This window comes from Sminthopsis crassicaudata, chromosome 4, assembly GCF_048593235.1.
Source record: "Sminthopsis crassicaudata isolate SCR6 chromosome 4, ASM4859323v1, whole genome shotgun sequence".
Classification (NCBI taxonomy): domain Eukaryota; kingdom Metazoa; phylum Chordata; class Mammalia; order Dasyuromorphia; family Dasyuridae; genus Sminthopsis; species Sminthopsis crassicaudata.
Window position 1 is genome coordinate 313952413 of NC_133620.1, and position 26080 is coordinate 313978492.

The 26080-nt window shown below is 36.1% G+C and overlaps 2 protein-coding genes across 4 annotated transcripts in view; one reads left to right on the forward strand and one right to left on the reverse strand.

Annotated features, from left to right (window-relative positions):
- Positions 1 to 26080, reverse strand: part of TK1 (thymidine kinase 1) — a 42963-nt gene that overhangs the window by 6593 nt on the left and 10290 nt on the right. Inside the window, exons 2-6 of one of the 2 annotated variants that reach the window (XM_074260265.1) lie at positions 14643 to 14980; positions 5091 to 5261; positions 4625 to 4706; positions 4477 to 4508; positions 2408 to 2518 (exon numbers count right to left, since the gene is read on the reverse strand). In XM_074260265.1, the coding sequence (XP_074116366.1) occupies positions 2408 to 2518; positions 4477 to 4508; positions 4625 to 4690 (209 nt within the window). In that variant the 5' untranslated portion in view covers positions 4691 to 4706; positions 5091 to 5261; positions 14643 to 14980. Of the gene's footprint in view, positions 1 to 2407; positions 2519 to 4476; positions 4509 to 4624; positions 4766 to 5090; positions 5262 to 14642; positions 14981 to 26080 lie in introns of those variants that run through there. The other variant, XM_074260263.1, reaches the window with a different exon arrangement.
- On the forward strand, positions 4982 to 25105 carry AFMID (arylformamidase). 2 transcript variants are annotated; one of them, XM_074260259.1, is made up of 11 exons: positions 4982 to 5113; positions 6363 to 6453; positions 13523 to 13627; positions 14003 to 14051; positions 14697 to 14782; positions 14861 to 14933; positions 15138 to 15235; positions 20933 to 21011; positions 21178 to 21316; positions 24490 to 24594; positions 24777 to 25105. In XM_074260259.1, the coding sequence occupies exons 1-11, from the start codon at positions 5057 to 5059 to the stop codon at positions 24816 to 24818; spliced, it is 924 nt and encodes a 307-aa protein (XP_074116360.1). In that variant the 5' UTR covers positions 4982 to 5056; the 3' UTR covers positions 24819 to 25105. The 2 variants fall into 2 exon arrangements, with proteins under 2 accessions (XP_074116360.1, XP_074116361.1); XM_074260260.1 differs by having other exon boundaries at positions 4986 to 5113; positions 24869 to 25105.

Below are 26080 nucleotides of genomic sequence, written 5' to 3' on the forward strand. Positions count from 1 at the left end.
GGAACTGAATGAGTCAGAACAGAAGAAAAATAGAGGCTGTCTGTTTTGCTTACATAATTATGGGCATCAGAACTACTTAGCCTAATTGACTCTAATATTGAAGTCCTATCACTTATAACTACAATATCAAACAATACTTCAAAAATAAAAAATAAAAAAAAAAACCTGATGCTTGAATGAATTCAGTCCAATTACAGGTCTGAGAAAATGCTGGCCACTAAGATATGTAAATTCTTTGAACTAGGAAGACACAAATGCCCATTCTAAGACTGATCTTTATTTTCATAATAAAAATAACTAAAATATTGATGCTATATTTAATTTCCTTGGTCTCATAATTTTTGTTTTGGGAGGGAAAATACAAGTGTAAACCAAGCCATACTATGAGTTTTCCCTCACATAGGAAAAGCCAATTAATTGTTGAGCTGTGGCTAATGAGATACTGACTCAGATTTGAATATGATTCACACAAATGTGTCTAATTAATCTTAGCTCAATGTATTTTATCATTCAGAAATTCCAACTGATTTTGGGAAGTCCTTGGCTTCTAGTACCATTGGATACTGACTGAAAATGTACTCAGTAAATTGGAAGTGGGAAACGGGGATACAAAGATGTAATCAAGAAAGGAATAGATTAGAGTCTAGACCAGTGGTCCTCAAACTTTTTAAATAGGGGGCCAGTTCACTGTCCGTCAGACTGTTGGAAGGCCAGACACTCTGTCTCCACCACCTCAGCCCAGTGCCGGAAGTGTGCATTGCTAAAGTGAGTTTAAGTGTAATGTCACTTCCAGTCTGATTTTGCCATAACCTGGTGGGCCACATAAACGTCCTCAGTGGCCACATCTGGCCTGCTGGCCGTAGTTTGAGGACCCCTGGTCTAGATCAATGTATAAGATTTAGCATATAGCATTTTCTGTAACCTGCAAAGTTTGCCCTACTTCAAAGAATTATTTTAATGAAGTGGCTATTTCCTATAGATACTTGGATTAAGTAATCCTCTGTAGCGGATTACTTAATAGTGACTGAAATACCTGCTGGTGTATCATTAAAAGAATGGCCTATAATTGAAAGAATTGATGGCATTAATTATGTGATATGGGATTGTAGAAATGATAGCTGTTTAAAAAAAAAAAAAGTAACTTGTAATAGAAAAGACTGGAATGGAGGTTACTGACCCAATAATACTACTGTATTTTAAATAGTTATTTGTTATCATACCTATGCTAGAATATAAATCTATAAGGGCAGGAAAAGATGTCATAAACTTTCTTAAAGAACCTCAAGTTCTTCACAAAGATGGTGCTTAAAAAGTAAAAATAAAATGAATGGAAGTAAGAGTTTTATTATACCAGTTTTCATACAGTTTTCTCAAAGCAGATTTTGTTAGTCTAATGAGGGATATCAAACACCATCATTATATAACAAAACAAGTCTTATGTGGTACATATTCTGTTTTTAAACTTTTAGATTGAGTGAACCTCTAAAAGCAAGTACATATATTGCATTATTTTTAATACTCCTTTTCCCTATATAGCTCAACAAAATCCACAAGTCATTGGTGAAAAGAATCCCAAAACATTGTCCTCAGATAACATCAAAAGTGTTTAATCCTAGAGTCATTTATTTGACTTTTCTCAAGGGGAAAGCAAAACAGAGGTAATTCTATATAGCCCAATGTCCTTGAACTGCCCTTCCTTTCTCTTTCCCTCCCCCTCCCCCAAAGAAATATGGAGATCAGAACTGAGTAATCAAGTAAGGTTGGATATTAGTCATCCAGGGTTAACATGAGAACTAAAGGACAGAGACCTGGATCTGGAAGCCAAAGACCTGAAATCAAATTCTACTTCTAACTGTAACTTTGTGACCATAGGCAACACAAGTCAGTTAAACTAAGTTTCAAGCAGTTCCAAGCCTCCAAGACTATTTATATTTATATTTAAGACTAATTATAGATAGTTGCAACCTACATATGGGAAGTACAGCCAAGGTAGACTTTACCCCAGAGTTACATCCCCTAAGGCAATTGATTACTGGTTAGTCCCACCCCAGACTAAAGGACATTTGGTTCCCTGCTGCCAAAACAAATAAGAATAAAATCAAAAGACTCTGACTTCCACATAGATTAAATTTTGTTTCAACCATGTAACTAAGAAATTTTTAAGCCCTGGCACACTTATTTCAAGCACATTTGGTGAATAATATATTTTGGCACTCTAGGAATCCCTGTAATTCTTTGGGCCTTGGGATTTGACCGTAATATTAAATCAAAGTGCTCAAAAACTAGTTAAAAAAACATCGCCCTTAAAATTACGACTAAGCTATTTAACACTATATAGTTTTATTTCCTCTGATTTAGACTTTACTCTAACTGGGGAACCAGTATGAAATTGGAGGAGGGAACTGACCGGTCATGTGTAGAGAAACTTTGGCCGTATCGAGTGTCTTTGGCATACTTGATCACGAGGCACTTGTACTGGGCAATCTGGAACCTCCGGACTCTCCGCATGAGCTCTGTGCTACAAAAGCCAAAGTGGTTCCCCAGCACAGGGAAAAAGGCACTAAGAGTCAGCACCAATAGCCCCAAAACACCTAATAGCCCCTTTCCCCTCCACCCAAGGAATTACACAACAAAAGTTAAGCTTATTATATAAGATAAAAACCTAGTAAACAGTAAGCTAAGGTAAGGCATGGAGTGAGTGGTTCTTGTTGATCTTCTCATATAAAGTGAATTATCATCAGAGTAGGCATTCTATAATATATAGACAGGTGTGCACAAGGTAATTTGAGGAAAGCATCAACAAATTGATTAATTAGGAAAATGGCAATTGAGCTAAATTTTGAAAGAAAAAAAAGATTCTAAGATGCAAATGTTGAGGACTATGCACATTCCAGGTATGGAATGGAAAGGCAAGGAGATGGCATATGGATTGTTGAGTTTAGGGAACAACTGGTAAATCCAGTTTAGCTGGAATGTGGAGCACATCAAAGAAAATGATATTTAAAGAGTCAGGAAATATAAAACCAAGCCAGATCATATAGAGCTTTAAATGTCAGGTTAAACACTTTGTATCTTGCCACATTGGCAACAATGAACTGATGATTTTTTTTGAGCTAGATAACGACTTGACTGGACCCATTCTTTAGAAAGGTTACTTTGGAAACTGTGGAAACAGAATAAAGACAAAAAACAGAGAGATCAATTAATAGGCTATTATAGGAGTCTAAATGATGATTATAACAGGGGTAAAATTAAAGGCTGAATTAGGATGTTGTTGGTGAGTTGAGAGAAGAGAAGGGATGCAAGAGATGTCATGGAGGTAAAGCTTATAAGACTTGGTAGTGAAACCTGTAAAGAAGAATTAAGAAGCAAGGAAAGATGAGGAAGATGCAGGAAAGGGCCTAGGACAAATTGATTCTTGGGAGGGGAAAAGATAAATGCTGATCCAGCAAAGGTGATTTAAAAGGAACGTTGGAAGGAAACCAGTAGAGTAGAGAAAGGCAAACCCAAGAAGGGTAGGAGGGGTACTTGAGCTGCAGAGATCAAGCAGGTAGGGATGGGAAATGGACCCGCTATCAGTTTTAACTATAAGTTATCCAAAGGGAATGCTAAGGTTTAGTCTAATGGTAGGGGTTGGAAACCAAAAATTTAAGGGACAGGTGAGAAAGGAGAAAAAGAATAACAAAATGATAGCTGCAAGGAATGAGAGTCAAGTGAAGAGTTCTAGTTTTGTTTTTTAAAAGAAAAGTGGAAACCTAGTTATATTCATTGGAAGCCAGGAAGGAATAAGTAGATAATAAGATCAGTAGGAAAACACAAAGATCCAAGGGAAAATGAAACTAATGGAACAAGCTCTTAGAAAAGGGCAAGAAGAGGATGAAAGGCATAAGTAAAGGGATTGGATTTAGCAAAGGAGAAGGCCACCTCTTCCTCAGGCATCAGGGTCTAGTCCGAAAGACCTGAATTCAAATCCACATCCAGACAATTATTAGTTGTGTGACCCTGAGCAAGCTCCTTTATCTCATTTTACTCATCTGTAAAATGAGGTGGAGGAGAAAATGACAAACCACACCAAGAAAACTCCAAATAGGGTCATGAAGAGTTAAACAGGTCTGAACAACAAGCTCTTCTTAAGACTGGAAGGAGAGGCCCAGAGATTTACAAAATCGGGGTTGGAAAGGACCTCAGAAACTATCTAGTCCAACCCCATTATTTTACAAATTGGGAAACTGAGGTCCCTATGTGAAATGACTTGCTCAAGACAAAAACCGCGGATTCTAAGTAACAGAACTAGTACGTACTGGGCCCGTGCAAATGTGTATACCTGTTGTTTCCCTTTGGGACGGGGCGGGGGGCGGGGGGGAGGGGGGGAGTGGGGGGGAGTGTTTCATTGGCCAACCTCCCCCAGCCTTCTGAAGGCCTTCTTTTGCCGTCTCAATTCCCCATTCCATTCTGCCCCTCCCGGGGTGAGCTTACCTTTTCCCTGAGAACATGGGCCCCAAGATCACCTGCAGAAGAAAGAAGAAATATCGTTAGTCCCCGGGAAAGTGCTCACCTTTCAGCCCAATGCTCTCTGTATTCCCCGAAACTGCTCCCAGCCTGGAGCCCCGCTCTGTGCCGTTACCTGGATCTGCCCCCGGACCTTGTTGGGGGAGCCGGGCAGCACGGTGGGCAGGTTAATGCAGCTCATCCTCTCGAGTCCCGAGCTAGCAGAGAAAAGAACTATCCAGGTCAACTCGGCTATATTCCCGCGCTCCGCTTCCCGCGCGGTCGGCCTTCAACCTGGTCTCAGCAGCCAATAGAGAGCTCTCGCGTCCGGCCCGGACCCAATCCCCGCCCGAGATAGGGGCCGGCGGGAGATTCGACGGATCTCAGACTCCGCCTCTCTTCCCTCCCCCGACCTCTTTCACCTCCCACGCTCCCCCCTCCCCTCCCGCTGCTGGCAGCCGGCTACGCGCGTGGCGCAGCCGCCGGCTAAACAAACCGAGTCCCCGCCCTCTTTCCCGAAATGTAAAAAGCCTGGGGCTGCTGGCAGGTTCCAGACTGACTGGGAGCCATGGAGGTCCTGCCACCCAGCCTCCGACACTCGCCTTGGAAGGCGCTGTCCAAGGAGGTAGGGGATGCTCGGATAGGAGGGTAGCTGGAATGGGGCGTCCCGGGGAGCCTGAGGCGAAGCTGCGGAAAGTCAGTGAGTGGGAGGTTTTCCCTCGCCCTCCGCACGCTCTCTGCCACCGTCCTGTAAGGTTTTTTGTTGTCGCAGGCTGGATTCGCATGAAAGCAGAAATGATAGTTAGCAAAATTTGCAGCTAGCCCGGAAGGAGAAAGTTCTCTTCTGTGCACAGGTTCAGCGTGCAAAAAAGACAAATCCGATAGAATTTAACTTCATTAGGGATGACATAAGGGTAATTCCATTTTATTGAATGGAGGAAAAATGGAGGGAGTGGAGGTTGGGTGGAGGAACCATTCCTCCCATTTAGGCTTAATCCAGTTCAGCTTTGTGATGAGGAAGCCCTTCTCCCTCACCACTCCCCCTCCTCCCAAAAAAGGTAAAATCAATTAGTCTTCCTTGTGGGATCCGTAGTGTCCAGAATGAGAGAGAAAATGCCCGGGACTCTGCCCTGTTGAGGTCATATCTGAATATTCTGGATGCCACATTTTAGGAGCAAGAACTGGAGTTTCACGAGAAGGACGGACCACTGCGATTGTACTCTATGAAAATCAGGTTGACGCAACTAATAACACTTAGGCTGAAGCAGAGATTTAGGAGGGACATCGTGGGGGGTGTCAATGTGGAAGAACAGAGCAGACTTGGCCCCAGAAAGATGATCTAGTTGCATGAATAGACGTTTCAATAATATAAATTTCTATTTGATAAGAGGAGAAAATACCTTGTAGCTTGAATTTTTTGGAAAGTTCTACCTCAAGAGTTAAGGAATTCCCACGTCTTAATCACTGCCATTATGTGAGTATCTAAATGAAATCATTAAGTCTATATATTTGGGAAAGTACTGTGTAAATGTCCATGATAGTTATCTAATTATTACATTATTGTTCTTTTTGATTAGGATTAAGGGTGAAAGGAATTTATAGAGATACATTTAGGCTTGGTGGTGAAAGGAATTTATAGAGATACATTTAGGCTTGGTGGTAAAGAAAACTCCTAATGCTTAGAGTTCTTCAAAAAGGAAATAGGTTGCCCTGAGAAGTGGTGGTTTTTTTCCTTCCTAGTTTGAGCTTGTCTAGGAAAAGCTGTTTGGTCATTTGTCTGGTCTGGGGGATGACCAGAGAGGGAAGGTGGGCCTTTAGGTCTGGGTTGGGTTAATTGGTTTTTGAGATGAAATCCTGAGCTTCTGTGTCCCTAGGACTTGGAGAAGCAATATTCCCCCAGCAGATGGTCCCACCGATTGAATGCTGAGGAGGTGATAAAAGCTCATGTTCAAGTGGGAAAAGAAGGTAAGGGCATTAATCTCTTCTCAACAGACTGTCTCCTATGTGCCAAAATATGCTTGGAAAAGACTGGTGAGACCAGAGACCCTGTTTTTCTGAAATTGCACAAATGTTCTAAGACATATATCGCCTATAAGAACAATAACAGCTTTACTGAAAGGGTCAGGCAAGTTTTAGAATTTATGTAACACTCTCCTATCTCCCAAATTTTAACAAGTTCCACAAACAACTGTCACCTGACTAGTCTCTGGTTAAGTTAGAGGTAAAGCAAATGCAACATCTGTTAACCTTTGCCCCTTATCAAAGGCCATGGAAACTCTTCTGAAGCCTGTAAAGGTTTGTGACTGCCAGTGTTTTCTTGTAGTGTTCCATTTAGTGTTTTTAGTATTAATAATTAAATTGAGTTGAGATAGATGTGTTTTGGGTTGGTGATTTTATGGTTCTGAGAATTTCTTCATCTTAGAACTTCCAATCTTAGATTTCTCAACAAGTTAAACAGTTTTCCCATTGTCAATCAGCTGGTATTGTCCCTGTCAAGCACTGAACTTCCAGGATAGCCTTCATTTAAAAACTTTTATTCTGATAATTTTTTAAGACTTCGGTGATACTCATTTAGATAACTGGAAATATTCTGAGATGTTAAAAAACCAGGATTTCTGATCATTTTTTTTTAATCCTGCCAAGATCTCCCTGTCACAAAAAAACAATGTTCATACCTTCTCCATTCTAGTTTTGCCTCTTTTCAAAAGTCAGAATAGAACAGTTTCCTAATATTGAGGTTTGGCAAATGTAAATAAGTAGAGAGAATAGGATATTAAATCCGGTTCATTTGCCCAGTGGGTATGAATCTGAGTCAAGTTTGATGATTTTCCTTTATTCCCTCTAGTGATGAATATATAGTAAGTGCACAGCAAATGTTTGTTTCGTGTTATGGGGAGGGGTGGGAGGATGAGTATATTTTAAAATCCTGTTCTGAAGAGATTCATAATTACAGAACATTTAGAAACACTGCTGGGTCAAAGGGTATGCACAGTTTGATAACTTTTTGAGCATAGTTCTAAATGGCTCTCCAGAATGTCTGGATCCGTTCACGATTCCATCAATAATGTATTAGTGTCCCAGTTTTCCCACATTCCCCTCCCCCCCAACATATGTCCTTGTCTTTTCCTGTTATCTCAGCCAATCTGAGAGATGTATAGTGGTATCTGAGTTGTCTTAATTTTCATTTCCCTGATCAATAATGATTTGGAGCACCTTTTCATATGATTAGAAATAGTTTCAATTTCTTCATCTGAAAATTGTCTGTTCGTATCCTTTGACCATTTATTAATTGGAGAAGGACTTGAACTATTATAAATTTGAGTCAATTCTCTATATATTTTAGAAATGAGGCTTTTATCAGATCCTTTGGATGTAAAAATATTTTCCCAGTTTATTGCTTCCCTTCTAATCTTATCTGTATTAGTTTTGTTTGTACAAAAACTTTTTAATTTAATATAATCAAAATTATCTTTTTTATGATCAATAATGATCTCTAATATTTCTTTAGTTACAAATTCCTTCCTCTTCCACAGATCTAAGAAGATAAGCCCAGTAGTAGTACTGCTGAGTCAAAGGGTATCCAGAGTTTGATAACTTTTTGAGCATAGTTCCAAATTGCTCTCCAGACTAGTTGGATCCATTCACAGTTACACCAACAATGCATTAATGTCCCAGTTTTCCCACATCCCCTCCAACATTCGTCATTAGTTTTTCCTGTCATCTTACAAGTGTATAATGGTACCTCAGAGTTGTCTTAATTTGCATTTTTCTGATCAGTAGTGATTTGGAGCACCTTTTCGTATGACTACAAATAGTTTCAATTTCTGAAATTTGTTCATATCCTCTGACCATTTATCAATTGGACATTGGCTTGAATTCTTATAAATTTCATTTAATTCTCTATATATTTTAGAAATGAGGCCTTTATTAGAACCTTTGAATGTAAAAATGTTTTCCCAGTTTATTGCTTCCCTTCTAATCTTGTCTGCATTAGTTTTGTTTGTATAAAAACTTTTTAACTTAATATAATCAAAATCATCTATTTTGTGATCAATAATGATCTCTAGTTCTTCTTTGTTTACAAATTCCTTCCTCCTCCACAGATCTGAGAGGTAAACTATCCTAATTTGTTTATGATATCATTCTTTATGTACAGATCATGAACCCATTTCAACCTGATCTTGGTATATGGTGTTAGGTGCGGTCAATGCCTACTTTCTGCCATACTAGTTCCCAACAGTTTTTGTCAAATAATGAATTCTTATCCCAAAAGCTGGGATCTTTAGGTTTGTCAAATACTAGATTACTACTATTTTGTCCTGTGAACCTAACCTATTCTGTAATGTTCTCTTCTCTAAATCATAATCATTCTCTGGAAGCAGATCTCTTGGGGAGCTTCTGGAGGCAGCCTTCGTTTCAGTTCAGTTTAATAACCTCAAATGCAGCCAGGAGTTAAAGTCCAGATCCTTTATTTTCTCCTTCAAGTCTTGTCTCCTTCCAGATCCTTTATTTTCTCCTTCAAGTCTTGTCTCCTTCCTTGGGCCCAGTTAGCTTTCTTAGAAACCTATCTCTCTCCTTGGTTCCCTGAGAACTCTTGTCCGAATGTCTCCAGTCAGCACAAAAGTGAAAGTTGGAATGAATCTTGACTCCTCCTCCCAGTCAGGAAGTATATAAACAAAACTACAAAACACTTTCCACACAAATAAAGTAAGATCTAAATAATAGGAAAAATATCAAATGTTCTTGGATAGGTGGAGCGAATATAATAAAGATGACAATACTACCTAACCTAATCTATTTATTTAGTGCTATTTTACTATTTTACTGACCTAGAAAAAAATAACAACAAAATTCATCTGGAAGAACAAAAAGGCAAGAATTTCAAGGCAGTTAATGGAAGAAAAAAAAAAAAGCATATCAAGGTGGCCTAGCTGTACCAGATCTCAAACTATCTTATAAAGCAGTGGTCATCAAAACTATTTGGTACTAGCTAAGAAACAGAGTAGTTGATCAGTGGAATAGTATTAGGATTCTTACAAGGTGCTAAGTCACTGAAATGAATAGAGACAATAATTATCTACTTTAGCATGGTTCAGTATGATTGATCTGACCCTACAAGGACATGTTATGGATCAGAACTTGAAACAAGATACTGAGTGGAATTGAGGAGACGATGGTTAAATCTAGTTTAGCATTGATTTAATTCTACAACAAATAATGGTTTTCTCCTCATATAATGTTTGGTGTATACTCAGTGTGGAACATATAAGCGAGAAGCTCTCAGAATTTAGGGAGAACTTCAGAGAACTTTGGGAGATTCACAACTAGGATTGACTTCACAAGCCCACCTACAAGAAATTATACTTAAAATTATTACAGATAGCATAAAATACTTGGGAATCTACTTATCAAGATATTACATGGGAACCATATGAACATAATTATAAAAATACTTTATACAGATAAAGACAGATTTAAACATTGGAGAAATATTAATTGCTCACAGGTAGGCTAAGCCAATATAAAAAAATAAAAATACTACTTAAATCACTTATTCAGAGTCATGCCAGATTACCAAAGAATTATTTTATAGAACTGGAAATAGTAAAATTCTTTTGGAGGAATAAATATCAAAGGGGAATTAATGAAAGAAAATGGAAAGGAATAGCATCTTCCTAGCAGTACCATATTCCAAACTTTATTACAAAGTCATAATCATCAAAATAATTTTCTACTAGGTAAGAAATAGGTTGATCAATGGAATATAGGTACACAACATATAGAAGCAAATTTGTGCAGTAGCATTGTAACATTTTTTTACACAACTTTTTAAATAACCCAAACTTCTCCCTTAAAGGCCCATTATTTTAATACTATTATTCTGGTGACATGTGGATGTGGATTATGCATCACTAGACTGTTGGAATAATTGAAGTGTAGTAGGATCATTCCAGAAGTCTTTGTGGATAAGCCTATAATAAGTGTGGGCAGGCAGTTGTGTTCTAACACAAAACAAATAAAATGTTCAAGAGAAGCAGTGAAACAGATGCCACTAGAGAAATATGTAGCCAGAAAGAAAAGATGAGCCGATTATAGGAGACTACTGATGGACAACCATCAACTCCAGTGGTAGTAACATAATATCAAGAAAGCATGAGAAAGGCCCTATTGTTTTGAAGGTAAGTCTTACCTTGTGACAAAAAAACTAAGCAAACTCAATTAACAAAAGGACTGCCTCTGATATTGTTATGACATTCTAAACCCATAATTCCCTACCTCTCCACTGAAAGGAGGAAAGTTTATTTCTTTATTACTTCTTCAGAGCCAAAATTGTTTGTTATAGTTATATAATATTGAATTTTATTTTAGCATTCTTTTCATTTACATTATTGGAGTTACTCTATAGGTAGTTTTCCTGGTCCTGCTAACTTCATCTGTACTAGTTCAGAGAAATCTCCCCAACTTGTTCTGAATTCTTCATTCTTCACTGTTTTTTATAGTACAATCATATACAAAAGTATATCATACTCTTTAAGTATCATTCCTTCATTTACAGATATATCTACTTTATATCCAATTTTCCCACTACAACAAGAAGTACTATTATAAATATTTGGATATAGATATACTCTCCCTCTTTAGGATTTTACATTTGTATGTTGGCTCCCTCAGGGGATTGTGATCCCAAGTTCAAAGTACTTTGTGGGTTCATTCTAAAGCTAGCTCATAAATCCCCACTGGTGTATTTATTTGGTCTCTTTGTAACAAAAGATGTGATTTATTAACATAGTAATACAGAGTTTCTACTATAAACATGGACTAATTTTCCCACAAATACATCCAGTATCAACAGGAGAATAACCATACATAGAGCTCACAAGTGGAACTACATATATCCAAGGTAACTTACATATCTGATAGGGACATAACCCTTGTATCTCATTTTCTTTGTCACCTGCACCTCATATCCTTGTCACTTTATCTGTTAGATTAGAGGGAGGGATTTAGTTGATGTCCTTTCCTCCCTTCTTCTTTCTCCTTTCCCCCCTTCCCTCCTCTCTCCTATTTTCTTCTTTCTCCCTTCTCCACCCATTTTCTCTCCTGTCTTCTTATCTTCCTTTGGAAGGGTATGAATGGTTTGATGATGTGTCATTCCAAATTATTTTTCAGATGGACTAGACCAGTTCATCTCTCTACTAGCATTCTCTCCCTTTTCCCCATAATTCCTTCTTGTATCATTCATGTCACTCAATCAATTCTACTTCTAAAGTTCTTCACAGAGATCTTGAGAGTGTTCTTGTGTCAGTTATTTTGATCATCATGTGAATTATTTTGGCATTCGAAAAACATGGCCAGCCCATTGGATCTGCACACTTTGTTGTAGAGTTTGATCATTCAGCAGTTCAACTTGAGAAAGTACTATACTGTGTAGGTCCTTCAAAGCTAAACAGAGGAATTTATATTTGATCCCAAAGTAACCTTTGTGATCACCTATTCTAACCAGTCCTTAGGCAGACATCTCCTATATAACACTCCTCGGAATGTGTATATATTTTTTATTAAAACTTTTAAGTTTAGCTCCCATCTGAAAGCCTCTAGTAATAAAGAATTTACTATTCACTCAGGTAGCTTATTGAGTTTTTTGGACAACTGATTATGTATTAAGTATGGCAACATAAAGCCAATATAATTGGTATAGAAGATGTTGCCATACTTAGAATATATTCCATTATCATCTCTGCTTGTTAGAATCCCTGTCTTCTACTACAGCCTTTCTCTCTTCCATTCAAGTTGCTTTTTCCTCCAGATCACTGTATATGGTTTTTTAAAAATATAATTATATGCAATATTCATACCTTGCCTCCTCAGGCTAGACTATAAACTCCACGAAAATATGAACCTTTTCCATTTGTCTCTGTACCCTAGTATCTAGTAGAGTTGACACTGAATGATTCATCTTAAATAGCAACTGATCACCAAGTAATCAATAATCAAAGAAAACTTAAGTTGAAAAACAAAAATATATCATAGATGGAAACTAAATGGATGCCCATCGATTGGAGAATGGCTGAATAAATTATGGTATATGAATGTTATGGAATATTATTGTTCTGTAAGAAATGACCAGTAGGATGATTTTAGAGAGGCCTGGAGAGACTTACACAAACTGATGCTAAGTGAAATGAGCTAGAGATCATTAGTCATGGCAACAACAAGACTATATATATGACAATCAATTCTGATGGACGTGGCTCTCTTCAACAGTGTGAGATGATTCAAACTAGTTACAATTGTTCAGTGATAGAGCCATCTACACCCAGAGAGAGAACCTGGGAACTGAGTGTGGACCACAACATAGCAGTCTTATTTTTTCTGTTGTGTTTGCTTGCATTTTGTTTTCTTTCTCAGTTTTTTTTCTTCCTTCTTGATTGATTTTTCTTGAGCAGCAAGATAACTGTATAAATAAGTATACATATATTGGATTTAACATATATTTTAACATATTTAACATGTATTGGGCTACCTGCCATCTAGGGGAGAGAGTGGAGGAAAGGAGGAGATAATTTGGAACAGAATACTTTGCAAAAGTCAATGTTGAAAAATTACCTATGCATATGTTTTGTAAATAAAAAGTTTTAATAAAAATATATATATACACATATATATTATAGAGTCCTTGAATTTCAATATAAATGGATAGCTAATGTTTTTTCTTCCATGGACAGAACAAATCTGGTCAAATCCTAACTGCTCAAGCTAAAATCCCACTAGGTTGGCATATAAAAAACATTACTGAAATTAGAGAAACATTTGCCCCTCTAGAATTATTCCTTCAGAGGTGTCCCTCAGAACTAACTTAGAGGCAAGATTGAGTCTTATGAGAAGGTGAGATCAAAATTTTTTGCAATAACAGAGCCCAAGCACAAAATGAGTACAGGACTTATATAAAGTATCTAGCCTGTGAAGTCTTGACATAGAAGTAGTTAAGGTTTACTGGTTAACAGGAATTTTTCTTATTCTATGTCTGGAATAGTTACCAAGGAAGTCCAGGCAAGCAAAAAGAGTGTACTTGGTGTCAGTTATGGAGCAGGTGAGGGTGAGAAACTGGACATCTATTTCCCTGCCAAGACATCTGAAGGTAAGTTGAGGACTGAGTGGGTAGAGATCCCTAGGAAGCAGATTTAATCTGGATGTAAGGGAAATTTTTTTTTTTTTTTTAATGTCCAAAAAACAAATGGGCTACCTCAATGAATAGTAAATTCTTCATTACTAGAGGCCTTCAGGTGGGAGCTAAATGACAATGTTATAGAGGGGATATCTGCCTAAGGGCTGGTTAGACTAAGTGATCACAAAGGTTACTTCTGATTCTGAGATTTTGTGTATTATTTCAGATTTCTGAATCTCTGTTTAGACAAAATGATGGAGTTATACTGATGATGTTCATTCATGTGCCTTGAGTCATTTACAAACATACACACACAAACGTATGTGTATATGTATATATTTATTACAGAGTTACCTTTTTTCCTGTTTATTCATGGAGGATATTGGCAAGAAGGAAGGTGAGCCAGTGGAGATATGTCTATGTAAAAGGTGGGTGCAGTAGATCGAGTACTAGACTTGGAATCAGGAAGACATGAATTCAAATCCAGCCTCAGACACTTAGTAGCTCCGTGACCCTGGGGACATCACTTTACCTTTCTCTGTTTCCTTATCTGTAAAATAGTAATAATAATAGCATCTATTTCCCAGCCTGTTGTGAGGATCAAATGAAATAATATTCATAAATAAATATTATTTATTAAAATAAATATTTAATATTTTCGAACATTAAAGTCCTTTGTTAATGCTATTATTATTATAGAAGTTGGTGAAGGGAGGGACAATGAGAACTAGTTTGCTTTTCCTGGGTTCTAGCAGTTCTAGTAGTCTTACCAACCTTTCTGATCTAAGGAGAAAATTAAATAGAGAAGGTATTTGTAAGGACTAGTGAGAAGCAGCTGCTACTTAAGTGATTTCAGCTATCCTTCATTCCTCCCTGAGCCCTGAACCCCTAATCTGTCAGGGACAATATGCTAGAGAGAAAAGGTGTTTTGCTCCAGGAAAAATCAGAGCAAATTTTTCAGAGACACCAAGTGGGTGATAGTACTTACCTGGGCAGCTTGCTTCCAGGTTAACAGGCTGTGTGGGCATTTTTCCTTCCCCAGTAAGGACTATTCAGCCTTTATGGTGCCCCCATTGATAGCAGCAGGAGTAGCAGTGGCTGTAGTGGCTTATGACATTGCTCCCAAAGGTAAGTAAGGGGGAAGCATTTGAAAGAAGAATCTAAATCCAAAGGGTAAGTATGCATCATTTGCATGTGTCTATACAGGTAATATAGATCTGATGGTGAGCCAAGTAAGGCGAAGTGTCCTCTTCATTCAAAAGCAGTACTCATTCAACAGGTGAGTATCTTCCTTCATATCTTGCTGATTAGAATCAGAGGGGATGTCTGTCCAATAAGCAGAGAAGAGAATACTTAGTTGTTAACTGTTAAATCAAATTTTTTTTCCAGTTAGGTGCCTTTAGAAAACTATTTGCAAAGTTGTATTAAACAAAGACTTCTATGTGGATCTGTAACTTTTTCTTTCTGTTCTGATTCACTTCAGGGGAATTTACCTATGTGGACATTCAGCTGGAGCTCACTTGGTCTCCATGGTACTTTTGACAGACTGGACTTTACATGAAGTCATTCCTAACATTAAAGGTATCTATGAATTTTTCACTCTGTTTAGAACTTTTTTTTTTTAAAAGAGGATACATACGATTATAATAATTATTATTATTATTTAAATTATTAAAAATAATAATCATGATACAACCAAAACAAATAATAAAGCAGTGCAAAAATGCATAAAGTCCAAATCCCATAACAAATTCACCAAACATGAATTTAGCACCTTCTATATTCTAGTATTCTGCTATGCCCTGAGAATGTACATTGACAAAAAGAAACATTTGAAGGGTAATCGAAGTAAATAGAAGTAAAAGAGATAAGGAAGGAGATCAGACTGGTTTCCTAAGTTCAAAGAATTCCCTAGCTTTAGCATAATAATAGTATAGGCTGATAGTTGTTTTTCTTCTCCAAGCTTTGCTTCATTATCAATTTCTAGTTCCATATCTCTAGTACTTTCTTTTGTTTTTCATTTCTTTGAATTGTGTTTGACTCTTTGTGACCTCATTTGGGATTTTCTGGATAAAAATACTAGAGTGGCTTGTCATTTCCTTCTCCCTCCACCTTGTTTTACAAATGAGGAAACTGAGGCAAGTAAGGTTAAGTGACTTGCCCAAAGTCACACAGTAAATGTCTGAAGCCAGGTCTTCTGACTGCAGGCTTGGTACTGCTGTGCTCTGAGCTGCCTATCTACCCAATCTGTTGACAGATGTGTAAATATGCTTTACCATCAGTTCTCTGAAGTTGTGACTGGCCACACTGGTGATTAGAGCTCTGAAACCTTTCACTGCTTTCTTTGAAGTGTTAGGAACTGTCCTACAAATTGTTTTCATGATTCTGCTTCCTTTGAACTATATCACTATAGAAGTCTCCCAGACTTCCCTGATTTCTTTATATTTGTCTTTTTTTATTGTACATTAATATTCCACCATTTTCATATACCATAACTTTTCAGTCATTCTTCTCTTAATACTATAAAAGTACTGCTTTAAGTATTTTTCCTATGTATAACTTTCCCTTCTGTCTTTTATCTTCTTAGAATGTATGCCCAATAGGATGTGAAAAAAATTGAGACATTAAAGTTCTATTGGTAGAATAGTGAACTGGTCCAACTATCCTGGAACTTTGCCTAAAGGGCCATAAAACTACATTCTATCACAATTAGAATTTAACAAAAGGAAAAAACTGAGGTAGATCTCTGAGCAAGATAACATTTATTAGCAAGGGCATGCTACCTATCAGTTAGCTTGCTTCCATTTATGGGAAAGACTCCAAACCAAAGGACAATTAAATTTTGTGGTGCACAGAACAAGGTAGGTGACGTGGAATTGGGAGCAACATGATTAGTTACAGAGTTGAGGTGCAGGGATCCACTTGATTACTTGGAATTTTAATAATGGAGACTAAAAACAACACCCCTCCCCATTATGAAACTAAGAAGAGCTCATTGTTTGAGTCCAAGTGTGACTTAGTGACTCAGACTTTTGAATGGCAAATCAGTCATTCTTGAAGAAAAGTTTGTTTGAGTAAAAATATTTGGCTTAACTCCTTTTGTGTTCATATACATTCCTCATGGTTAGCAAAATTTCTTGAGGTAGAAGAGCTGGATTTTTAAACTTAATCCATTACATGCTTGCTGAATTTATAAATTAAGTTCAAAGATAAAGAATCTTGATTTAAGCAGTTATAGGATGAACCCAATTAATTGTAAATAGTATCAATAAATAAGTGATACAGTATCACTCTTAATTTTCTTAATATCCTTTGACCCAGTGATATACTATTAGGTCTATATGTCAAAGAGATCAAAGAAAAAAAAAAAGCTGCTATGTACAAAAAATATATAGTGGCTCTTTTTGTAGTGGCAAAGAACTGGAAATTGAGGGGATGTATTTCATTTATGGGGAATGGTTAAACAATTTGTGTCATATGATTGTGATAGAATACTATTGTACTATAAGAACTGATGAGCAGGATGGTTTTAGAAAAAAACAATTTGAAAGACTTATATGAACTGATGAAAATTGAAGGGAGCAGGACCAGGAAGACATAGTTATAGCAATATTGTATGATGATCAACTGTGAATAACTTAGCTATTCTGATTAATACAGTGATCTAAGATAATTCTGAAGTACTTTTGATGAAAAATGCTATTCTCCTCCAGGGAAATAACTGATAAACTCTTGAGTGCAAATTGAAGTATAATTTTTTTCATGTTTTTTTTGTTGTTGTTACATGGCTAATAAGGAAATATGTATTGCATGATTTCATATGTATAATCATTTCTTACCTTCTCAATGGGAAGAAGAGAGGAAGGAAGAGAATTCAGAACTCAACATTTTAAAAAAAGTGTTAAAAACAAATAATAAATTTGTTTAAGAAAAAAAGACTAAATAGCCAATATATACCGAATGTAAAGTTTCATATTATGAGAGAGTAGTTGAATGATTTAAAAATTATATATACATACACACACATACACAGTTATATACTCATAATTCCAGTTTTTTTCCAGACTATCTAAAACAGTTCACAGATCCATCATCAATGCACTAGAGTTTCTGTCTTCCCATGCCCCCTCCAATATTTATTATTTTTGTTCTTTTTCATCTTTGCCAATCTAATAGGTATGAAGTAAAACCCCAAAGTTGTTTTAGTTTGCATTTTTCTTATTATTAGCAACATGAAACATTCTTTCATGTGGATATTAATGACTTACAATTCTTTTTTTGAAAATTACCTGTTCATATCCTTTGACAACTTAACTATTAAGGAACAACTTGTATTCTCATTTATCTGCTTCAGTTCCATGTATGTCATGATATTAGACCTTTATCAGAGAGATTTGCTGTTAAGGTTTTTTTTTCCTTCAATTAAATCCTTCCTTTATTCTAGCTACATTGATTCAATTCATGCAAAAACTTTAAAATTTAATATATATAATAACATATATATGTATATGTATATGGGAAGCTTTTTATTTTTAGAATATATGTAAGGATAATTTTTCATCATTGGCCCTTGCAGAATCTTGTGTTCCAATTCTCCTCCTTCTCCTTATCCCCTTCCCTAAATAGCAAGTAATCTAATCTATCTTAAACATGGTAAATACATATGTAAATCCAATATAGGCATATATATTTATACACTTATCTTGCTGCATAAGAAAAATCAGATCAAAAAAGGAAAAAAATGAGAAAGAAAATAAAATTCAAGCAAACAACAACAAAAGAAGTGAAAATACTATGTTGTGATCCATACTCAGTTCTCATAGTTCTATCTCTGGGTGTAGATGGTTCTCATCATCACAAGATCATTGGAACTGGCCTGAATCATCTCATTGTTTATGAGAGCCATGTCCTTCAGAACTTATCTTATTGTTGTCATGTACACTGATCTGGTCCCACTCATTTCACTTAGCATCAGTTCATGTAAAAAACTTTAAAATTTTTTCTGTTTTTTCTTTCATGGCATAAGCATGGAGATAGAAAGTGATAGTTTCCACCAGACCCTAAGAGGTCCAAGCTACTTTTTCATCATATCCCCTGACCCAGTCAGTTCTAAAATAATTGCTGTACAATGGCTGGCAGTGGAGGTCTGCTGCACTGTTGGAGCCAAGTAATCTAACTTCTTGAGAGAATGGGGAAGCAGGGAATGGTGAAGCTTAAAAATGTTTTCTATGTAAAGATCACATGTAAAAGGCAATTGGACAGTTTCATCTTGTTCAGTTGGCATATATTCTTCAGAGTGCCTTTTTTCCTGGAGTCAAGTACTTTATTACCAAGTATATTACCAGTGCTGGAAAGATATGTGGGCACAGGGAAGCCCTGATTTAGAACAACTCGCAGGACAATTTACTGCTGATTGCTGATTAAATCTCAGAAGTCATCATGACCTTTGACCAATAAATGGCTCACTTTTGAGATGTTTCAATTCCAGGCTTATGTGAACTACTTTACATGGTAGAGTATTGTGTTGAAGAAAAGACATTGGAAGTATCTATAGAAATAACAGGTTCAGATAACCAGTAATTACACAAAGTATAAGAATTAATGAGTTCTACCATTTAAAATTGCAAGACATTTTATATGCTACCTATAAAATGTTATACATTAATAATTGATTTTTAGATTAATATAAATGGAAGCAAGTGTCCAATCAGTTTGTAGCTATAACACAATTAGTGGATTGTCCATGTTTTCTACCTCATTAAATTCTTCCTAAATCTCTTTAAAGCTTCCTGCTCATTTCTTCCTAGCTTTTATCACTGTCTCTACTTCTTATACAATATCTTAACCCATTTCAAACCCGACATATATGAGACAAATGAACAACATCAAAAATTAATGTTCAAAAGTGTTTTGGTTTGCATTTAGTTTTAGTATTAGAATCCTAATAGGCTCTTTTTCCCCCCCTGAGGCTAGTGGGGTTAAGTGACTTACCCAGGGTCACAGCCAGGACAGGTTAAGTGTTTAAGGTCAGATTTGAACTCAGGTCCTCTTGACTTCAGGGCTGGTTCTCTAACCACTGTGCAACTTAGCTGCTCCTCTTAAAAGGCTTTAAAAATAATTCTCAAGGTCTTTTATGTGGAGTCCATTACCTTTTGATTTAGAGCTGCTTTATATGGACTCAGTAAGTGAAAAAACTTAAAAGCCTTAATCCAGATACAATAACAAATACAACAGTAGTCTTTTGGGTAAGCCAAACAAAAAAATTAATTAGACTGTTAAAATTGACAACATTATTGTATTGAAGCATTGCACTTCATATTCATATTACTTAGGTCTCACAAGAATCTGTGAGACTGGCATAAAACCTAGAGTAGAAGAAACAGGTCAAGTGACTGACCTGCCAGAGGTCACATAACCAGTAAACACTGGAAGCAGACCCAGAACCCAGGTTTCCCCTGAGTTCACCCCTAATGTTCCCTTCCTTTGACAAGTAGTGATGCCTCCTTAGAAGGCTAGGGCAGTATAGTACAAAGGATGCTAGTGATTCCGTTGAGATTAATGAATATATCAAGAAACTCTGATGTCATTGGTTTGGAATCTCCCTTCACTGATGAAAATTTCAATAACTTCATCTATATATACTTCACAGATAAATCTCTGAGGAAGTTAAGAGAGATTGTCACCCAGCTAGTAATTATCACAAGCAGGATTTCCTCTTGGGTTTTCCTTTTTACAAATCTATTGAAAAGTATCTATTCTAAATATTTTTCTCTACCTTACCCTGATTTGCTAGAAAAAAACATTCATTGGTTTGAAACCAAGAAAGATTCATATTCTGCCTTGATAAATATTAACTAACCCTCATGAAAAAAGTCACTTAATTTCTCTACTGTTTTGTTTGGTATTCTTGTTAAGGTGTCATTTGCCAACCACAAGACTTAAGATTGTTGAGAGTAGGATTAGATTCTACATTATACACCTACCCTCTTGAGGCAGCAAAGCAAATGTATTATCTCCATTTCATAGCTGAGGAAATGCACTCAGAGAGATTATGATTTTGCCCAAGGTTACACAGCTAATTGTTGTCCAAGCTGACATAGAAACCAGATTTCTAATGCTAAGCTCAATAGACAATGTGATGCTGTTTTGTTTTACCACTTACAAACTGAAAGAATATTTCTAAATAGCGATAAATAGAGATACTAGTCACAAACAGTTGGCCTGGCCTCTTCCAACTCATGCTATAGTCTGTATTGATAGTTGTTTTTCATTTCACAGGCTCTTACTTGGTGAGTGGGATCTATGACCTGGAACCTATCGTGCATAGTTATATCAATGACAAACTTCAAATGACCTTGTGAGTTATCTTCCCTGTCCCTACCTATATCGAATTCACTCCCTATCCAGGAAACATACATGGGAGTCTTTTCCCTTTCTGTTTTCTCACACTGCTGGAGTGTTAAATTAAGATTTCCTCTTTGTTTCCTTTCCCTACCCTTGTCCTCTTTCTACTCCATTTCTAGGGAAGATGCCCAGAGGAATAGTCCCATGTTTTGCCAGAAAGAGGTCCAGAGTCAAGTGACTTCAACTTGTGACTTAATAATAGCCGTGGGCCAACATGATTCTCCTGAGTTCCATCAACAATCCTTGGATTATTTTCAGGTGATTTTTAACTTCCCTGTCTTGTTCTTGTTAGAAATATACTCTTGGCACTGAAAATCAGATATGGAGGAAAATGCATTAGAGAAGAATTTTAAGGAATTATCTTCACAGCGGGCCCCACTCCTCTTTGGGAAAAGGGAGCCTCTAGCTCCAAACTAGTAAAACTTTTGTATTTGCTAGTGGGGCGCACCCTCTCCTTTCAGAGAATGGATTGATCTGTTTCTTCCGGGTTACAATCTTTCTGATATGCTCACTACATATTTCCCCTTAATATGTATAAAACATGTTTCCCTCCTTATCATACATCCCATGTTCAAAAGTGGCAAAAAAAAAAAAAAAAAAAAAAAAAACCCCAAAACCCAAAACCTCCTCCTATGGGGTGTGCTGTTCAAAATATAAGTTAACTTATTAAGCAGGGACAGTAGTGATTTGGTCAAGTCAGGTCACTGACTCCAGCTAGTTTGGGCTGGATCAACTATTATCTTAAATTTGTAATTTTCTCAAAACCACAAGACTTTCTGGTTGACTGAATGAATTCACTTGTGCCTTCCTAGCCTCCCAATTCCCTATTTGCTCAAGGCTTCTATTGATCACTTAATTGTTCTTAACCTTCCTTAATCTCTCACATTCTAAAAATCTCTTGGTCAAGGGGGCAGCTATGTGGGGCAGTGGACAGAGCACTAGTCCTGAATTCAGGAGGACCTGAGTTCAAATTTGATCTCAGAAACTTAACACTTCCTAGCTGTTTGACCCTGGGCAAGTAACTTAATCCCAAATGCATCAGCAAAAAAAAAAAAAAAAAGAGAGAGAGAAGGAAAACCTCTTGGTCAGTAGTACCCATTATGTCACACTACCCAGAAGCTAGCAACACTGTGGAAACCCAACTTTTCAGCATTTCTCACACTCCTTTCTTTCCTCATGGGGAGAGTTAGGAAAGAAGAGAGATATAATCTTGTGCCTCCTGATTTGAATTCTAATTCTCAACTATTTTCTCTTTTTTTTCCCTTTTTAATTTTAAAAACATTTTATTTCATTAAATGTTGCTCAATTGCATGTAAAAAAAAATTTTAGTCATTTTAAAAAATTTTAAGTTTCAAAATCTCCCCTTCCCTCCTTCTTATCTTTTCTCCCTAAGAAAACAGACAATTTGATACCAGTTGTACATGTGAACTAATGCCAAATATATTTCCACATTAGCCAGGTTACAAAACAAAAAAAAAAAAAAAAAAAAAAAACAAACAAAACAACATACCAAAAACCCCCTAGAAAAATAAGGAAAGTTAAAAAAAAAAAAAAAAAAGGTATGCTTCATTCTATACTCAGAGTACACTACTTCTCTCTCTCCTTTGGATTTGTCTTGTATCATTGTTTTGGCCAGAGTATCTCACAGTTGATCATCTTTACAATATGGTTGTTATTGTGTACAATGTTATCCTGATTCTACTCACTTTGTATCAATTTGTATAGTTTTTTCAGATTTTTCTGAAAGTATCCCTTTTGTTATTTCTTACAGCATGAGTATTCCATCACAATCATATAACACAACTTGTTCACTGAAGCTTTTTTCAGTTGAAGAGCATCCCTTCAAATTCTAATTCTTTGCTACCACAAAAAGAGTTGTTACAATTTTATACAAATAAGTCCTTTTCATTTTTCTTTGAATTCTTTAGGATACCAACTTACAGTGGTATTGCTGGGTCAGAGGTATGCATAGTTTTATAGTTCTCTGAGTGTAGTTCCAAATTATTCTCCAGAATGGTTGGATGAATTTACAACTCTACCAATCTTTCTATGAATATAGATACAAGCATTTTAAATACAATGCTAGCAAGATTATAATAGTATATCACAAAGATCTTACATTATGACCAGATGGGATTTATACCAGCGATACAGAGGTGGTTCAAGCTTAGGTAAATTAGCAAAACTAACAAAAATCATGTGATTATCTCAATAGACATGTAGATACAGAATAGATAGAATATAGATAGAATCACATGGAAAGAGCTTTAGACAAAACACAATCCTCATTCCCTATTAAAGACTCCAGAAAGCATAGGAATAAATGGATCTCTCCTTCAAAGTATAAATAGCATCTATCTAAAACCATCCGCAAGTATAATCTGTAGTGGGGATAAGGCAAAAGTCTTCCCAAAAAGATCAGGGATAAAGCAGAGATATCCATCATCACTCTTGCTATTCAGTGTTGAACTAGAAATGCTTGCCATAGTAATAAGACAAGAAAAAAAGAAATTGAAGGAATTAGAATAGGCAATGAACAAAACTATTATTCTTTCCAGATGATATGATGATGTGCTTAGAAAATACTAGAGAATCAACTAAAAAACTAGTTGAAACAATTAAAAACTTTAGCAAAGTTGAAGGATATAAAATAAACCCAGAATTCATCAACATTTCTACATATCCCAACAAAATCTAACAAAAAGTGATAGAAAAAGAAATTCCATTTGAAATAACTGCAGACAAAATAAAATACTTGGAAATCTACCTGCTAAGGCAAACCCAGGAACTATATGAACACAATTATAAAACATTTCACACTAATAAAGAAAGAGCTGAATGACTGGAGGAATATTAATTAATCATGGGTAACAAAGCCAATAAAAAAAAAAAAGACAATTCTATCTAAATCAATTTATTTATTCAGTGCCATACCAATTAAACAACAAAAATAATTTTAGAGGGCAACAAAAAATAATAACAAAATACATCTGGAAGAACAAAAAAGGTTGACATCTGAGAATGGTCTGTTCATATCCTTTGATCATTTATCAATTGAAGAGTAGTTTAGAAATTTAATTAATTATCTAAAAATTTTAGAAATGAGGCCTTTATCAAAACCCTTAAATGAAAATTTTCCCCAGTTTTCTGTTTTCCTTCTAATCTTGTCTGCATTAGTTTTGTATGTATAAAACCTCTTAAATTTAATATAATTAAAATTATTCATTAGCAAAATAGCTTCTAATAACTGCTTTAATTTCATCTGAAATGGTGGCAAATTCACTCTTTTTAATAATGGTAATTTGATTTCTAATCATTTTCTTATGATCTTTCCTTTTTCTCCTTCATTGCTAGCCTCTTCTAAAATTACTAATTCCTTGAAATCTGTCCCATTAGCTCCCCCCTCTCTTTTTTTTTAAACTTCTCTACAGGTTCTACGTTTACATGGTTGGAGAGTTTCATTTATAGAAATCTCCAATGTGGATCACTTTGACATCATTGAGAAACTGATGCAGAATGAATATATACTGACTCAGGTAGGATAGCATTATTGTTATTATTAGTTTATCTTGGTATTCTCAATACTTAGAATGGTATCAGGCATATAGTAGGTGTTAATAAATTTTGTCCATTTGTCTCAATCCTTCCAAACCTCTTCTACCCACCAAACCTATTCTAAATCTCCTTCCCATCCCACTTAAACCTCCCTGTTCTACAGACCTTCCCTCTCCACTTTCTACTCCTAGTCTTCCTTGTTTAGTTTACACCAGCCTCTTCAGCTCTGAAGTCCACTACTTCTTCCTGTTGCAGATTATTTTGAGGACAATTTTCCAGTAATGAGAGAACCCAGAGCCTCACCATGTCTACCATCACTTGAAGAAGAGCAAAGAACAGAAAGATGCTTCCTTTCTTTTTTTCTATTCTAGGAAGATTAGGCTTAGACCAATCAAAAATCTGTACAAAAAGCTTGGTTTTTAACCTTCCCTTATGGAGAGATTATACCTCTGTGCTTGTTCTCATGACCACTAATAAAATCTTTTAACTTGATATTTTATGTTTATTCATTCAACAGTTACCAAGTCTGTGCTGAGGAAAAGACCTAATTTAGGTTCTAGGAGAATATAAAGCTTAGATAAAATGTGGATTGGCTCTGATGAACTTAAAACCTAGTAGAAGAATAAGACATAGAGTAAATTACAATACAAAATACCATGTGGTAATTTCTGCATATGAAGTAAAACAAAGTGCTGTATATCATTTGAAGGATAAAGATGAGATGAGAAAGGGAAGATCAAGAAAGCTCCTCTTCAGGACATGATGTTTGCTTTCGGCTTGAAAGACTGAATAGGAATCCAGGAGGCAAAGTGGCTTGGGATGAAATTCCAGGCTTAAGGTACCCAAGTATTAGCTTAATTTGGCTGGATCATCTAAGTATTTGGAAGAAAGTAATACAAACATAGTATAGTTTCTGAGCTAGAAGGGATTTTAGACAAGGCAGTGTTATTTTAAAGATAAGAAAACTGAGACCCAGTGATTGAAGTGGCTTGCCTAAAAATAGACATAGTATATAAGTGGCAGAACCAGAATTATATAGGGCTGGAAAAGTAGGATGATGCCAAATTATGGATGACTTTGAATTTCAGGCAAAGAAATTTGAACTTTATTTTGTAGGCCATTGGGAACCACTAGGGATTTTGGTACAAATAAGTGGAATCACTAGTTCTATGAATAAGGAAAGTTATTTTTAAAAGCTGTGTGAAAGATAAATTGGATAAATAAGAGAAAGGAATTAGTATTAGAGGCTAAGAAAATAGACTATATAATTTATGGTGTTCAGCCATTTTTTAGTTGTGTCCAATTCTTTGTGACCCTATTTGGGGCTCTCTTAGTTTGCCATTTTCTTTTCCAGATCATTTTACAAATGAGGAAATTGAGGCAAAAAGGATTAAGTGACTTGCCCAGGGTCTCACAGATAGTTCCTGAGACTGGATTTGTACTCAAGAAGTTGAATCTTCCCTGACT